The following is a 17,290-nucleotide window of genomic DNA, read 5'->3' on the forward strand; positions in this document are numbered from 1 at the left end:
GAGGGTTGTAGAGATGAAGATGAAGAACACTTATGGAAAATGCAATGATATTCTATGTCAGGTAAATGTACATCTGTCGTCGAAGTTTTGTTCGGTATCAGTTGAAAGTCGTCTTCTTTGCGCTGTTTTGCTCCTTAGGCATGAGCAACAAGCTTTGTCAGTGCCATCAGATTTACAAAAAATGTTGGGCTAGCGTGAGTTTAAAAATACTAGGGAAACTGGGGATCCATGGCAAAGTTCATCAAGTGTCCATTTCTCAAGTGGTCAAAACTCTTTCTTTGGTCCATCCGTTGTCTGTATAGCGTCTCGTCAACTTCCTCGTCCAAGGGGGTCTTGTTATCTTGGAGAAAAGCAGAAAAACAGGTGAAAGAAACGGACCGTATAATCGCATTTTCATCACATCCTGGTTTCTATCATTGGGTCATAAATCAAATCCAGGTTAATTACGGTTTCCTCACTCCTCAAGCTCATCACTTTTGTACTTTGCACCTCATTAAAGCCTGCCCGCATCTAAATATCAATCCAATGGATATAACAACACCCAAGATACATAGTAGAAACTTTCCAACATCCATTATGACTCCTTGAGCCCAGTCTCCTAAACCGGAGAACCAATTTCGCGGGTTCAACCATGACACCCAACCAGTCAGCTCATTACCTACAGCAGCAAGGGTGAGATTGTGTTTTCGGCGAAATTCCCACTTCAATTGGAGAATATCGTCCATCTTTTGGTCTATGACCTCTACCGGATCCTCGGTGCTATTTGTGATATACGTGCAACACTTTACGCCGTACTGTGTTGCCAATGTAACACAATATCCGCCTGTTACTGCTGTAAGATAATTAAGAACCATCCTATGCTGAACTAGTTCTGTTTTGTAGGCTTGAAGTTCTCTTCCTGTGTATCTAAACGTGTCATCATACATTTCAGTGATATTATCTAACAAATTGGCGAGTGCGGAAATGTATCTATAATTCATCACTCCTCGAGCGGTGCGAGTGAAATCTAACGCTACCAGAACCTGAATCCCGGTGGATTCATGGATAAGATCAGAGGCCGGATGCTCTAACCTTTCTGACAGTTGTCTTTTAACTCGGTGCTCGTAATGGGTGTGAGTATAAGGAGCTTGGGCACCACGGTGTATGTCCTTCATTTTGTCATGTGTTACAGTCATCACTTCAGGCAATACTTTTCCAATATAACACAATCCTTCAGAGTTTGGGGCAAGCCACTTGTACGCCTTTCTCCCGCATATGAAATATGCATCATCGGGGAGGACATATGGGACGGAGAAGGACATTACCATGTTACACACCTTCCAGGTGAACTCTCCTGACCCTAATTCTTCCATCTGCTTAATGCACGTATCAGTTTGTACGATATGTGCACAGTATCCTGGTGATACCTCTCCAACTCTAGTAATCCTATTTCCTAAGGTATATCGATACCGGAAAGATTTTCCTCTACTGGCTATGTGGCGTACAAGCTCTGTATCTGTTGGCATTCTATCTGCTCTATGCGAAAAGGTCATGGTAAGGTTGCTCCATGACACTTCCCAATTTCCCGGCTTACGGGGATTGGAGATATTAAAACATAAGAGGGACCTATCCACATGGTATTGGTGGAGCTTCAAACTAGGAGGGCTGGAGATGTTAAACCTCCGGTCCACCGGTCTCCCACCACTTAGCTCAAGTACCTCCCTTAACGTTAAAGGAAATGGTACTAGCCCTGATTTGCTATGACCCTGAGGTACTTGAGAGCATACCCAACAATCTGTTTGGTTTAGTACGTTACCCACTAAGGAGTGATAGTCACTCAATGGATGCCGGTCCATATGGATATTAAAACTGGATTGGCATTTCTTTATGCATCCATCTTCAATCAAATTGTCACAAAGCCTACAGATACAGTTTTCTTCAGCTAACAATCCATCACAATTTCTTCTATCGGATCGTTTTCTGATACTCGCCTTTGCTTGTTGGTTTGGTTGATCTTGGAAAACTACGCCTCCATCATCATAATCGGAACCCATTCCAGAACCTCTTTCGACCTCTATGGTACTCTCGCCGGAACAGACTGCTCTGGTCAACATCATGGTCAACAGGAAAATTCGGATCACAGTCTCTTGGGGCAAGTCCATCTTTGAGGAGGAAATGGAGAAGTATGAGAAGGGGGAAAAAGAAATTTCAAGGGAGAGGGGATGGGAAGTGGAGAAAAACAATAAAGGGGAGAAGGGAGTCGACAACTGCTTTCGGTCTTCAAGGCTCAGGTGCCGCCTCAGTCCTCCTGGAACAGACACTCCAGTGATACAACCTCTACCGTCTGTTCCTTATCACGGGACTTCTCTGGATCAGCAACCTTCTTGCAGTGGGATGAATGGACCCAAGTCTCTCTCTCAGCAACCTTCAATGCTGTGGTGCTAGTCAATAAGACCTGGTATGGTCCTTCCCATCTATCAATAAGACAACCTGAGCGTAGAAAATTTCGTATCATTACATAATCCCCAGGTTCAATGTCATGACAATTACTACCTGGTAAATCAGGAATCACCAACTTCAGATTATCATTTTGATTCCTCAACTGCTTACTCATGTTAATCAAGTATTTTACAGTTACTTCATTGTTACATTTCAAATCATCCTGAGGGTTAATCATGACATGCGGTTGTCGACCAAACAAGATTTCAAAAGGGGACAGATTAAGAGGGGACCTGGGAGTGGTTCTGATGCTATACAAAACAATGGGTAAAGCTTCTGGCCACGTCAATCCTGTCTCTGCCATTACTTTACTCAATTTATTTTTAATAGTGCTGTTCACTCTTTCGACCTTCGCACTCGCCTGTGGACGGTACGGAGTGTGCAGCTTGCTATCAATTCCCATCAACTTACACATTCCTTGAAAGACATCACCGGTAAAATGGGTACCCCTATCACTTTCAATGATTCTAGGGATACCATATCTACATACAAATTCCTGCACAATTTTCTTAGCTGTAAACATAGCGGTATTTGTGGCTGCTGGAAAAGCTTCGACCCAATTCGAGAAAACATCTATACAGACAAGTACATATTTCAAATTTCGACATGGGGGTAATTGAATGAAGTCAATTTGTATTACCTGAAAAGGGCCGCCGGCAGGTGGGATATGGGATGGTTCTGTAGGTATTGCCTTTCCAATATTCTTTCTCAGACAGGTAAGGCATGACATTGCTCTTTTACTCGCATGAGAGGAGAATCCTGGGGCGCACCAGTATGCTCTTACCAATTTGCACATCCCCTCCTTGCCTAGATGAGTCAGCCCGTGAGCTGCTTCAGCCAGACATGGAAGATATGCTCTGGGGGCCACTGGTTTACCATGTCCATCCGTCCAGAGCCCTGAGGACTCCTGGCCATATCCCTTTGCCCTCCAGACTGCTCTTTCCTGTGTGGAACACAAATTCTGCATCTCACACAACTTTTGTGTGTTGATGGTATTAAATACCATCAGTTGTGTGGTGTCTGTCTGTATGGGGGTAGCAGCTGCAAGCTTAGCTGCTTCATCTGCTCGGCTGTTACCAAGTGACACTGGGTCTTGACTATATGTGTGTGCTTTACATTTGATAACAGCCACTCTGTCGGGTTCCTGTATCGCTGTTAGAAGCCTTTTTATATAAGCTGCATGCGCTATCGGTGTACCAGCTGCCGTCATGAAATTTCTGAGGCGCCATAGGGCTCCGAAATCATGTACTACCCCGAAGGCGTATCTAGAATCGGTGTAGATATTGGCTGACTTACCCTTAGCCAATTCACATGCTCTGGTTAGGGCGACCAGTTCAGCAACCTGGGCTGAGTGAGGTGGACCTAGCGGTTCCGCTTCTATGGTGTCTTGGTCATTTACGACTGCGTATCCCGTACACAAGTCTCCCGAGTCTGACTGTCTATGACAACTACCGTCAGTGTAGAACGTGAGTTCTGCATCTTCCAGTGGATTGTCACTGATGTCAGGCCTTGCGGTAAAATTTTGGGTCAAATATTCCATACAATCATGTGTATCTTCCTTTGTATTAAATCCTCCTTCCCCATCACTCTCACCTTCCACCCTTTGTGTCTGACCAGGCACACCTGGGAGAAATGTTGCAGGATTTAATGCGCTGCATCTCCTTATGGTGATGTTTACTGGGGCCATTAGTGCCAATTCCCATCTTGTAAACCTTGCTGATGAGACGTGTCTGGTTTGGGCAGAATTCAATAAGGCAGATACCGCATGTGGTGTATGGATTGTGAGGTTGTGGCCTAGCACGACATCTTCGCTTTTTGTCACTAGCAATGCTATCGCAGCAACGCTTCGCAAGCATGTGGGGAGGGACCGCGCTACCGTATCTAGCTGAGCGCTGTAGTATGCAACTGGCCTGCTGGCATCACCGTGTTTTTGGGTTAGTACACCTGCTGCGCACCCAGCCCTTTCTGTTCCGTATAGTTCAAAGGGTTTCCCATAGTCTGGCATACCTAGTGCTGGTGCCTGCGTTAGGCACTGTTTGAGTCTCTCAAATGCTGTTTCGGATTCGTCTGTATGCGAGATCCTATCAGGTTTGCTTGAGGAGACCATTTCCTGCAGAGGTAACGCCAATATGGAAAACCCTGGGATCCAATTACGGCAATACCCACACATTCCTAAAAACGTTCTGATCTGTTGCTGGGTTTGTGGCAGTGTCATGTCTCTAATGGCTTGGATTCTATCAGCGGTCAGGTGTCTCAGTCCTTGTGTTAGACAGTGTCCCAAATATTTTACCTTAGTTTGGCATAATTGCAACTTGTCTTTGGAAACCTTGTGACCTGTGTCTGAAAGATGAAACAGGAGCTGTTTCGTATCCTTCAGAGAGGCTTCCAGTGAATCTGAACACAGCAGTAAATCGTCCACGTACTGTATCAATACTGATCCACTCTCTGGTTGGAAAGACTGTAAACAATCATGCAAAGCCTGAGAAAATATACTTGGACTATCTATGAAACCTTGGGGTAACCGAGTCCATGTGTATTGGACTCCTCTGTATGTGAATGCAAACAAATATTGGCTGTCAGGATGCAGAGGTACCGAAAAGAAAGCGGAGCAGAGGTCAATAACAGTGAAAAATTTGGCAGTGGGAGGAATTTGCATTAGGATGACAGCTGGATTAGGCACTACGGGGAACTGACTCTCAACTATTTTGTTAATCCCCCTTAGATCCTGCACTAACCTGTAACCCCTCCCCCCACTCTTTTTAACAGGGAAGATGGGACTATTGGCTGTGCTGGACGTTCTTACCAGAATGCCCTGTTGCAGCAAGCGCTCTATTACTGGGAAAACTCCTAACTCCACCTCTGGCTTCAGAGGATACTGTGGGATTTTTGGAGCTATCCTACCATCTTTTACTTGTACAACTACTGGAGCTACGTTTGCCATTAATCCAGTGTCCTGTCCATCTTTTGTCCAAAGTGACTCTGGTATCTGAGATGTCATCTCTTCTACTTGGGATGGATTCCTATTTGTCATAATGGAATGTGACATTAATTTTGATGGGGAGTCTAACATGTCTCGTACCTCCTGAGCGTGATTCTCAGGAATGTCCAAGAATACACCTTCAGGAGTACAATAAATGACGCAACCCATTTTACATAGTAAGTCTCTACCCAGGAGATTAGTTGGTGCAGATGCAGCCAGCAAAAAGGAATGCTTGGTATGCAAAGGCCCTATTGTAATCTCGGCTGGTTTGCTAACAGGGTAGTGCTGGACTACTCCTGTTACTCCCATGGCTGGAATTGTCCTACCAGTGGTTCTCATGCCCACTGTCGAATTTATCACTGACTTGGCCGCCCCTGTGTCTACAAGAAAGTTTAAAGTTTTACCAGCTACATTAATTGCGACCTCGGGTTCACTTTCAAGGTTGGCAATCAATTTCACTGGCTGCAGATTACAGGTATGGCCACACCCCTATTGGGTATGGTGACCTCCCTGAATCCCGCTGGCAGCGACTACTTGTGAGGGGGTTAGCTGGGAACTACCAGAGGCATGCCAATCTCTGTTCGGGGGGTATCTTTTTGTTTCCCCTGTATGTGGCTCATAACTCCGTCTCTGTGGATCCTGATCCCAATGTCTTGTGTTGTGTCGTTGTCTAGGGGGTTGGTATGATTTTGGTACATTTCTTACTCTACATTCTCGTGCATAGTGTCCCGGTCTGTTACAGGAATAACAAGTTATTACAGTTGACTTACTTACAGGATTCGATGGTACATACGCAGGCTGCTTTGTGGTCAGCGCCTGTATACTTACTGACATTAACTTATCACTTTGCGACTCTCTGTGCCTGGTGATGTTTCTGTCGTGATCAATAGCAGCCTCTCTCAAGGTGGACACTGACAGACCTCGCCAACATGGTTGCGTAGTCTGTACCCTAGCCTTTAATGTTTCCTTTAAACCATCCATCAGTACAGATACTGCTACTTCTTGATGGTTTGGGTTGGTCCTAATGTCTTCTATACCAGTGTATTTTGCCATTTCTAATAGTGCCCGGTGAAAATATTCTGTTGCCGTTTCGGACTCCTTTTGCTTAATGGAAAATATTTTATTCCATTTAGCAACGGCTGGGAAATACTCTTTTAGCTGCAAATTTATCCTTTTTACATTATCCTTGTCGTATACATCGGTAAGTGGTATATCTTTGTCTAGTCCACAATCAGCCAAGAATTGAACTGAGTCGACATTGGAAGGTAAGCAAGCTCTTAGCACTATCTGCCAATCCTTATTATTGGGCTCTAAAGTGTTTCCTAGATCCCTGATGTATTTTTGGCTTGCCACCAAATCTTTTCTGGGGTCTGGGAATTCAGACACGATAGTCCTCAATTCCATTCTAGTAAACGGGCAATACATGGCAATGTTCCTAACGGGTGTGGCTCCTGATGCATCCGTTTTCCCATTGGGAACTACTATCACCTTAACTGGATTAACTCTAACAACTTCATTCTGTGTAGATTCTACAGCTTGTGGTGAAATTGTTTCAGTGTAATGCATGGTGCCGTACTTACCCGTTGACACGACCTCACCTATCCCTCCGCTAGGGGCCTTCGCTAATCTCGTGGGTGTTGCTGTGCCTACTGTGGTCTCTGCTATAGTGGCTGCGAGAGAGAGAGCTGAAATTGTTGCCGAATCGTCTTCTTGATCACACTCCTGGGGAAAGTTCAAAACAGGGTACAACTTGCACGGGTTAATAATTGCATGAGTTACTTGGTTAACATCATTAACATTTACAGGGTTACTAAGTGTTTGTGTTTTACAACCCAGTGCGTTTCTCTCCGCAATCAACTTCTCTCCTGCTATATATGGTGGTGGCGGGGCTGTTGCAATCAATTTTCTGTTAGGACCAGCCCCCGCCGCCAGAGCCAAACCTCTCTGTATCTCACCTTCCTGGTGCCATAACTGTAAATAATCATGATGCTGAATTCGTCTCTTTGTTGATTTTATGAGACATATCCTCCTCCTTAAATTTTGTAACACTTCTGGACTGAAGCTACCTATTCTTGGGAATTTGTCCCTGTCTTGTACAGTCATTCTCTCCCATTCATCACATAAAACCTCTGTGTGACTTCCGTATTTTTCACACATGATGTACCTTGCCGACCCTACTGGTCGGTTCTCTGAATCAACCCGAACCGAGGTTGATCGCCCCCTACCTGAACAATTGGCCCCCATAATCTGCAGGTGTTGCTTACTACTCCTGTGATCTTTATATCACGGTCTTCAGCGAACCCTTACAGCAAACCAAATTATTCACAATAGGCCGGCGGTGGCGGTTTACCGAGTACCCCACTCACTCGCCCACCTCGACCAATACGACCTGATCACCCCGATATGGTGCTGGCGTACTCGATACAGGGCCCCTATGGAACCTTCGGTTTACTGGAACATATGAGGGTTACCCGCAGGACACTTACTCTTTCCAGTAAAGGTGGGGTTGTTAGATAGTTCCTGAGTGACCAGCGAACTTCCCTTCCAAAAATAAAAAATTACACAAATCACGTCAGAATGTACAAATAGCGTTTGTGACCACTTTACTCTAATGGTATTAGGTCAGATTACTAACTACTGCACACAATTACGTGCGGTACAATCGTTCAGTACATAAGCACTACTTGTCATGTACTGAAAGATCAATGGAATCGAAAATTTCGTCTGCGAATTCCTTCAGCATGAGCTTGTATGGCCTATATGGGTTCTGCACCAACACCCCAGGCGTTGTGCCTCTTGTACCTTTATAGCGGACCTCTTTGTCTATTTTACCTGTTACCTTATGACCTCCTGGTCTGTTACCTTATGACCTCCTGGTCTGTTACCTTATGACCTCCTGGTCTGTTACCTTATGGTCCGCTATACTCTAATGCTCAAATATTATTTAACCAGGGATGCCTCCCTAGCCACCGTATATGTCACTTACACGTATGTTCCTTGACGAGTACCCGACTTTCCTTTTGGTTCAACCTCTAAGTTATATAAACTTATGTGATAAAAACACACTCACTCAACACATGTACACTTTGTTTCTATATCTATTTCTGCGCAGAAATTTTCTTTAGCCCAGCTGTGTTACCAATTAGGAGCAGGATCTGTTAAACTAAATTTCAGATTTTTTTTTTTCAAAAATAGATTTGCGTTATTTACCGCGTCGCGTTATTTATCGCCTTTGCGTTAATTATCGCTTTTGCGCTAAAATCCAACTTTTTCGTGACTTGAGCTACGTGGGCGTAACCGGACGCTACGTTGCGTAATGTACGCTGCGTGCGTCTGCCTTTGGATTGCGTACGCTAGTCTTTGTTAGAGACACGTGTACGCAAAACAAAGATCCACCGTAACACAATTTCTACTTTTATCAATGTAGATGATCCCTGATCATCTACCGCACACCACACTGGCTGCCTTATCTCCTAGACAAGCCGTGTGTTGGTCTATACTTTAACTATTACCTCTACTATGAAATAACAGCAAATCTCTTTTTGCACTTTCTATCAACTATAAAAATTGGCAAACAGGAATAGTGATATACGAAATTGAAAAAGAAATGCAGATATATATGTATGCGTGCGTGTATACGCAAGACAGAAGAGAAATTAACAGTTTTAAAAGACACAAGCGTTTTGTTCTTACTTCCGGTTCCCGGATTCCTTCAGCACTCTTTATCTAAGTGAAGCAGACGCTTATCCCGTCAGCACTGCGAGACAACCTCCCACCCTTTGCTGGAGGATAATGTCTGCTGATCTACCTAGTGCAGATATGAGAAGGACAGGACGAGTCCCCAATTGACAATACTAAATTCTTTTGTCGTATGAACAACCCTTAATGAAGTCTAAGAACACTGTACGCTGTTTACTTAAGAAATACCGTAAGGGTACGCTAGTTGCGTAACGATCGCTCAGCCGTAGGCGAGACGCTCAAGCGTCACGTTCGCTCACGGCCCAGTGATCACAGGACAGCACGTTATTGGTTATGTCTAGAGTAATGATTCGCTATGGCGTAGCGTACGCTCGAGACCACGAGGAGATCACCAGCGGCGCAGACGCTCACAACGCTATACCTTTGTCTAAACCCTTTACCAATGAAATGCACAGAATACCTTAATGTGAATACAGGGTGTAAGTGCAACCTTGTGTAACCTGACTAACGACAAAGCTGCTTGAGCGTCACCGACGCTCAAGTGAACACTTTAAAACTATAGAAAATACACAGATACTGGTTTAGGGTCTAAAGCCTATTAACTGTATTATATCTAATATACTTGTAAAAAGAATAACAGTACAAATGATACACTACAATATAACAGAGACTTCCTAACCAAAATACAATACTATCTAATACCATACAATACTAGTCTAGGGGAGATGTGAGAGAAAAGAGAAAGGAGAGAGAGAGAGAAATGGAAAGAGATGAGAGAAATTGGCTCACAGTAAGACAATGATTACGGAGAGAAAACTTACGCACAAGGGGAAACGATCGCATGCGCCTGGACATCCAGCACCCGATTTTCAGCAATGAGAACCGTTGACGAGTGAGAGCTGGATGTGGTCGGCCTGCCTATTTATGCCCCACACACAATGCAATCCAATGGTCCCTACAATCCTGTCGTCCATTGGACACAGGAATTCGGCTTCGCATCATAACAAAAGGTCATAGGTTGATTCATACAGGTGGGCTGTGACGATTTCCAACAGCTCAGGTGGGTGGGAAACTGGGTTTCCCGCCGCATACCTGAGTATGAGTAAATAATAGAAATGGACATAAACTTCTTATGTCCATAACTATCCGCACGAGCGATTAATACGCTCCAAACCAACACCGGAATATTGTTAATTAAATACTCTTCCGATGGGTACCAAACACTGCTATATGATTCCTGTTAGACCCTTCGTACAATACAAAGAGGGATTCCTCCGTTCAGGGATGTTCTATATTAACCAAACTTTCAGGAACCATTAAAGGGATCATGATCTATAAACTACATTAATTATGAAAATGTGTAACGAATGAGTCGCACGCTACGACTACATAAACTCTACCGTAAGTACGCATACCGTGCGCCCGCGGGTGCACGCTATTGCGGGTATGCGCCTTCACGGGAGAGCGTACGCATGCGCAGCGCGGACCAGCGTGAGGTGCAAATATGGCAGCATGTATAGAGATATTTTTCTGACTTTGACAGCAGTCACCCACGTAAACAGACAGGGTGGCACAAGAAGCAGGAGGGCAATGGCAGAAGCTGCAAGGATTCTTCGCTGGGCGGAAAATCATGTGATAGCACTGTCAGCAGTATTCATTCCAGGAGTGGACAACTGGGAAGCAGACTTCCTCAGCACGACCTCCACCCGGGAGAGTGGGGACTTCACCCAGAAGTCTTCCACATGACTATAAACCGTTGGGAAAAACTCGACAGGTATTGCGCCAGGTCAAGGGACCCTCAGGCAATAACTGTAGACGTTCTGGTAACACCGTGGGTGTACCAGTCAGTGTATGTGTTCCCTCCTCTGCCTCTCATACCCAAGGTACTGAGATTGATAAGATGGTGAGGAGTAAGCACTATATTCGTGGCTCCGGATTGGCCAAGAAGGACTTGGTAACCGGAACTTCAAGAGATGCTCACGGAGGATCCGTGGCCTCTACCTCTAAGAAGGGACCTGCTCCAGCAAGGACCCTGTCTGTTCCAAGACTTACCACGGCTGCGTTTGACGGCATGGCGGTTGAACGCCGGATCCTGAAAAGGCATTCCGGATGAAGTCATCCCTATCCTGATCAAAGCCAGGAAGGATGTAACCGCAAAACATTATCACCGCATTTGGCGAAAATATGTTGCGTGGTGCGAGGCCAGTAAGGCCCGACGGAGGAAATTCAACTGGGTCGTTTCCTACATTTCCTGCAAACAGGAGTGTCTATGGGCCTGAAATTGGGGTCCATTAAGGTTAAAATTTCGGCCCTGTCAATTTTCTTCCAAAAAGAACTAGCTTCAGTCCCTGAAGTTCAGACGTTTGTAAAAAGGGGTACTGCATATACAACCTCCTTTTGTGCCTTCAGTGGCACTTTGGGATCTCAATGTAGTTTTTGGGTTCCAAAAGTCACATTGGTTTGAACCACTTAAATCTGTGGAGTTAAAATATCTCACATGGAAAGTGGTCATGCTGTTGGCCCTGGCCTGGGCCAGGCGCGTGTCAGAATTGGCGGCTTTATCCTGTAAAAGCCCTTATCTGATTTTCCATTCGGACAGGGCGGAATTGAGGACTCGTCCTCAGTTTCTCCCTAAGGTGGTTTCAGCGTTTCACCTGAACCAACCTATTGTGGTGCCTGCGGCTACTAGGGACTTGGAGGACTCCAAGTTGCTAGACGTTGTCAGGGCCCTGAAAATATGTTTCCAGGACGGCTGGAGTCAGGAAAACTGACTCGCTGTTTATCCTGTATGCACCCAACAAGCTGGGTGCTCCTGCTTCTAAGCAGACTATTGCTCGTTGGATTTGTAGTACAATTCAGCTTGCACATTCGGTGGCAGGCCTGCCACAGCCAAAAATCTGTAAATGCCCACTCCACAAGGAAGGTGGGCTCATCTTGGGCGGCTGCCCGAGGGGTCTCGGCTTTACAACTTTGCCGAGCAGCTACTTGGTCAGGAGCAAATACGTTTGTAAAATTCTACAAAATTGATACCCTGGCTGAGGAGGACCTGGAGTTCTCTCATTTGGTGCTGCAGAGTCATCCGCACTCTCCCGCCCGTTTGGGAGCTTTGGTATAATCCCCATGGTCCTTACGGAGTCCCCAGCATCCACTTAGGACGTTAGAGAAAATAAGAATTTACTTACCGATAATTCTATTTCTCGTAGTCCGTAGTGGATGCTGGGCGCCCATCCCAAGTGCGGATTGTCTGCAATACTGGTACATAGTTATTGTTACAAAAAAAAAAAAAAATCGGGTTATTGCTGTAGTGAGCCATCTTTTCTAGAGGCTCCTCTGTTATCATGCTGTTAACTGGGTTCAGATCACAAGTTGTACGGTGTGATTGGTGTGGCTGGTATGAGTCTTACCCGGGATTCAAGATCCTTCCTTATTGTGTACGCTCGTCCGGGCACAGTATCCTAACTGAGGCTTGGAGGAGGGTCATAGGGGGAGGAGCCAGTGCACACCAGATAGTCCTAAAGCTTTCTTTAGATGTGCCCAGTCTCCTGCGGAGCCGCTATTCCCCATGGTCCTTACGGAGTCCCCAGCATCCACTACGGACTACGAGAAATAGAATTATCGGTAAGTAAATTCTTATTTTATGTGCCCCCCCGTTTTTGCCCCCTTGTTACTTGCGGGAGCTTGGAGGTCCAGGCCAGCGTCTCTGCAGCACTGTAGAGAGAGAGGAAATGGCGCTGGTGAGCAATGTGCGGCTAAGCCCCGCCCCTTCCTGGCGCACTGTAGCCCGCTCAATTTCAAATTTTTATACTGGCGGGGGTAATCTATACGGTGTTCGGGCACCGTATAACCTGTTCTGCCAGTCCACTGACCCCAGTAACTGCTGCCCAGGGCGCTACCCCCTAGCACCCTGCACCCTGCGAGTGCCGTTGGTGATCTGTGTGGGAGCAGCGCTACCGCTGCGCTGTACCTCGTTACTGAAGTCTTCTGCCGTCACTGAAGTCTTCGGTTCTTCTAATACTCACCCGGCTTCTTTCTTCTGGCATCTGTGAGGGCGGTGACGGCGCGGCTCCGGGAACAAGCAGCTAGGCGAACCAAGTGATCGAACCCTCTGGAGCTAATGGTGTCCAGTAGCCAAGAAGCAGAGCCCTTAAACTAAGAAGAAGTAGGTCTGACTTCTCTCCCCTCAGTCCCACGAAGCAGGGAGCCTGTAGCCAGCAGGTCTCCCTGAAAATAAAAAAACCTAACATAAAGTCTTTCTAGAGAAACTCAGTAGAGCTCCCCTACTGTGTGTCCAGTCACTCCTGGGCACAAAGTCTAACTGAGGTCTGGGGGAGGGGCATAGAGGGAGGAGCCAGTTCACACCCAGTCAAAGTCTTTTCAGTGTGCCCAAGCTCCTGCGGATCCCGTCTATACCCCATGGTCCTTTTGGAGTCCCCAGCATCCTCTAGGACGTAAGAGAAAGTGCAGTACTGGTTCTATTATGCTTGTGTATTTACTTATTATGGTATGTTTAACCTTTTACTGACCACTTATCTTATTTACATTATTTACGTATGTTTGACACAGCCTATACTATATACCGTTTATAGTGTTAAATATAAATACTGTATTTCATTTCAGTATACAGTGTATAAAAAGACCAATGTTCAGAGTCATTACTAGGTTCTTATACCGCTCCCCAAGACTCCAATGTTCCGCAGAGTGGGAGATTTGCATTTGGGACCCCCCCTCCCCCCTCTACAAATCCTGCATTTGCCAATGGATCTGCATGTCAGGATAGCAGGCTTGCAGCCAGTGGTGTAACTAGCGAGCGGTGGGCCCAGGTGTGACAAAATGCTTTGGGCCCCCCATCCCATCCAAGTCCACCCCCTCACCCCTGGAGAGGACCTGGTGAGGGGGACCTGCTCAGGGCCAGAGAAATGGATACCTAGCAACAGTGCCGTAACTAGACATTTTAGCACTGTGTGCAAGAAACGGCATCAGAGCCCCACCCCTGCATGCAAAACAGGGGCAGTGCGCGCCATAGGCGCGCGCAAAAATACATAGTGGCGTGGCTTTCGTGAGGAAGGGGTGTGGCCACAAAATAATACCAATTCAGAAAACGGTGCACAGTAGTCTCCATTATTCAAATTACGCCGCACAGTAGCACCACTACACCAGGTAGAGACCCTTTTACACCTTACGGCAGACAGATTCCTCTTTTTACACATTACGGCAGACAGCGTCTCCCTTTTTACACATAACGGCAGACAGCGTCTCCCTTTTTACACATAACGGCAGATAGCGTGCCCTTTTTACACATAGCGGCAGACAGCGTGCCCTTTTTACACATAACGGCAGACAGCGTCCCCTTTTTACACATAGCGGCAGACAGCGTGCCCTTGTTACACATAGCGGCAGACAGCGTACACTTTTTACACATAGCGGCAGACAGCGTGCCCTTGTTAAACATAGCGGCAGACAACGTCCCCTTTTTACACATTACGGCAGACAGTGTGCCCTTGTTACACATTACGGCAGGCAGATTCCCCCTTTTTACACATTGCGGCAGACAGCATCCCCCTATTTACACATTACGTTAGGCAGATTCCCCCTTTTTACACATTGCGGCAGGCAGATTCCCCCTTTTTACACATTGCGGCAGGCAGATTCCCCCCTTTTTACACATTGCGGCAGGCAGATTCCCCCCTTTTTACACATTGCGGCAAGCAGATTCCCCCTTTTTACACATTGCGGCAGGAAGATTCCCCCTTTATACACATTCCGGCAAGCAGATTCCCCCTTTTTACACATTGTGGCAAGCAGATTCCCCCTTTTTACACATTGCGGCAGGCAGTCCTCCATTTTTACACATTGCGGCAGGCAGTCCCCCTTTTTGTACATGGAAAGAAAGAAAGAAGAATTATACTTACCCTCTCCGCTGGCTCAGGCTCCTCGGTGCAGCTTCTGGTCACGATTGCTGGGCGGGGAGAGAAGGAGGAGGAGGAGGGAGGTGGAAGAGGGAGCCGCAGCAGCGCTGTGTTATTGGTGGAGGCGCGGCTACTGCTGCCCCTCTGCTTCATTATAGGCTGTTCTCGGAAGACAGCCTATAGTGAAGCAGAGGGACAGCAGCAGCAGCGCCTCAACCAGTAGTAAAGCGCTGCTGCGGCTCCCTCCTCCACCTCCCTCCTCCTCCTTCTCCCCCGTACTGCTGCGCTCCTCTCCTCTCTGTCCGGGCGGCTGTGTGCTGCGGGCAGCGGTTGCCCGCAGCACACAGTGGCATGTAATGAGTCAGTTTGACTCATTACATGCTTTGGGCCCCTGGACAGTGGCGGGCCCCAGTGCAACGCACTGGTTGCACTGGCGGTAGTGCCGCCTCTGCTTGCAGCATTGTGCATGGTCCCTATACAGTGTGTGTGTGTGTCAGTGTAACCCTGGTTATACAGTGTGTGTGTCAGTGTGCATCTGGTCCCTATACAGTGTGTGTGTGTGTGTGTGTCAGTGTGCATCTGATCCCTATACAGTGTGTGTATGTCAGTGTGCATCTGGTTCCTATACAGTGTGTGTGTGTGTCAGTGTGCATCTGATCCCTATACAGTGTGTGTGTGTCAGCGTGCATCTGGTCCCTATACAGTGTGTGTGTGTGTGTGTGTGTGTGTCTCAGTGTGCCAGTGTGCCCCTGGTTATACAGTGTGTGTGTATGTGTGTGTGTGTGTGTGTGTGTGTCAGTGTGCGTCTGGTCCCTATACAGTGTGTGTCAGTGTGCACAGTGTGCATGTGTGTGTCAGTGTGCATCTGATCCCTATACAGTGTGTGTGTCAGTGTGCATCTGATCCCTATATAGTGTGTGTGTCAGTGTGCATCTGGTTTCTGATAGGACTGTATGTTTGTGCAAGGGCAGCAGAGAGGGCTAAAGGAATTTGCGCAACTGCGCCCCAGCCACCTGACAAAATCACTGATACTTATTTCTGTGTCGTCTGCTGACACATCTATGTTTATGTACCCTATACTTGTCCTATATTGTCTTGAATTGCAAGTCACTGTTTTCTTGTTTTACTTATTTGTTTATGTATTCTGTCACTTGGCGCTGTGGATCTCTTGTGGCACCATATAAATTAAAGGATAATATATGCTCTGAAAATGGGAGGAGTCAGGGCTGGAATTGGGAGAAATAAGTAGTGAGAGGAGGAGTCAGGATTTTGGAACTGTCCCCCCCTATAAGAAAAGTCTAGATCCGCCCCTGACTGTGCGTACAAAGTGAATTTAAAGGGGCTGTGCTGGACACCTGTCTTTTTGTATGTGCATGTATATGGAAACAATATAACTGTAAGTGCATTGCTTTGTACAGGTCTGGAGAAGAAGGACACTACCCGGATTTAACAGCGTTTTGTGAAAAGCGAATTGAAAGTCTATCTCCGCATAGTCGTACCCTGAGGAAGGATAAACCGCCTGCAACCGCTGCAGATTTCTCCTCGGAAGACTGGCAACAAATTGATAGTGATATTAAGGTACGGAGTGTCTTGTTATTGCTACGTGGGTTTGTGAGGCATGAGGCACTTACAGGCACTAACAGCTACTAATTGTTAGTCTGTGGGTGCTCGCTCAGTGCTAGCATTCTGCTGCTCACCTACTGTGAATGTGAAGACAGAGGGCCCAATTCAGATCTGATCGCAGCAGCAAATTTGTTAGCTAATGGGCAAAACCATGGGGGTAATTCCAAGTTGATCGCAGCAGGAAATTTTTTAGCAGTTGGGCAAAACCATGTGCACTGCAGGGGGGGCAGATATAACATGTGCAGAGAGAGATAGATTTGGGTGTGGTGAGTTCAATCTGCAATCTAAATTGCAGTGTAAAAATAAAGCAGCCAGTATTTACCCTGCACAGAAACAAAATAACCCACCCAAATCTAACTCTCTCTGCAAATGTTATATCTGCCCCCCCCCTGCAGTGCACATGGTTTTGCCAAACTGCTAAAAAATATCCTGCTGCGATCAACTTGGAATTACCCCCCATGTGCACTGCAGAAGGGGCAGATGTAACATGTGCAGAGAGAGTTAGATTTGGGTGGGGTGTGTTCAAACTGAAATCTAAATTGCAGTGTAAAAATAAAGCAGCCAGTATTTACCCTGCACAGAAACAAAATAACCCACCCAAATC

At 46.4% G+C, this 17,290-nt stretch overlaps 1 protein-coding gene across 3 annotated transcripts in view; it reads left to right on the forward strand.

The window, feature by feature from the left end:
- SPAG1 (sperm associated antigen 1) overlaps positions 1-17,290 on the forward strand; it is a 308,451-nt gene that overhangs the window by 54,205 nt on the left and 236,956 nt on the right. For all 3 annotated transcript variants that reach the window (XM_063924199.1, XM_063924198.1, XM_063924200.1), the window contains exon 3: positions 16,482-16,641. In XM_063924199.1, coding sequence (XP_063780269.1) covers positions 16,482-16,641 — 160 coding nt within the window. The remainder of the gene's footprint in view (positions 1-16,481; positions 16,642-17,290) is intronic.

The sequence above is a fragment of the Pseudophryne corroboree genome, chromosome 5, assembly GCF_028390025.1.
Source record: "Pseudophryne corroboree isolate aPseCor3 chromosome 5, aPseCor3.hap2, whole genome shotgun sequence".
Lineage (NCBI taxonomy): Eukaryota > Metazoa > Chordata > Amphibia > Anura > Myobatrachidae > Pseudophryne > Pseudophryne corroboree.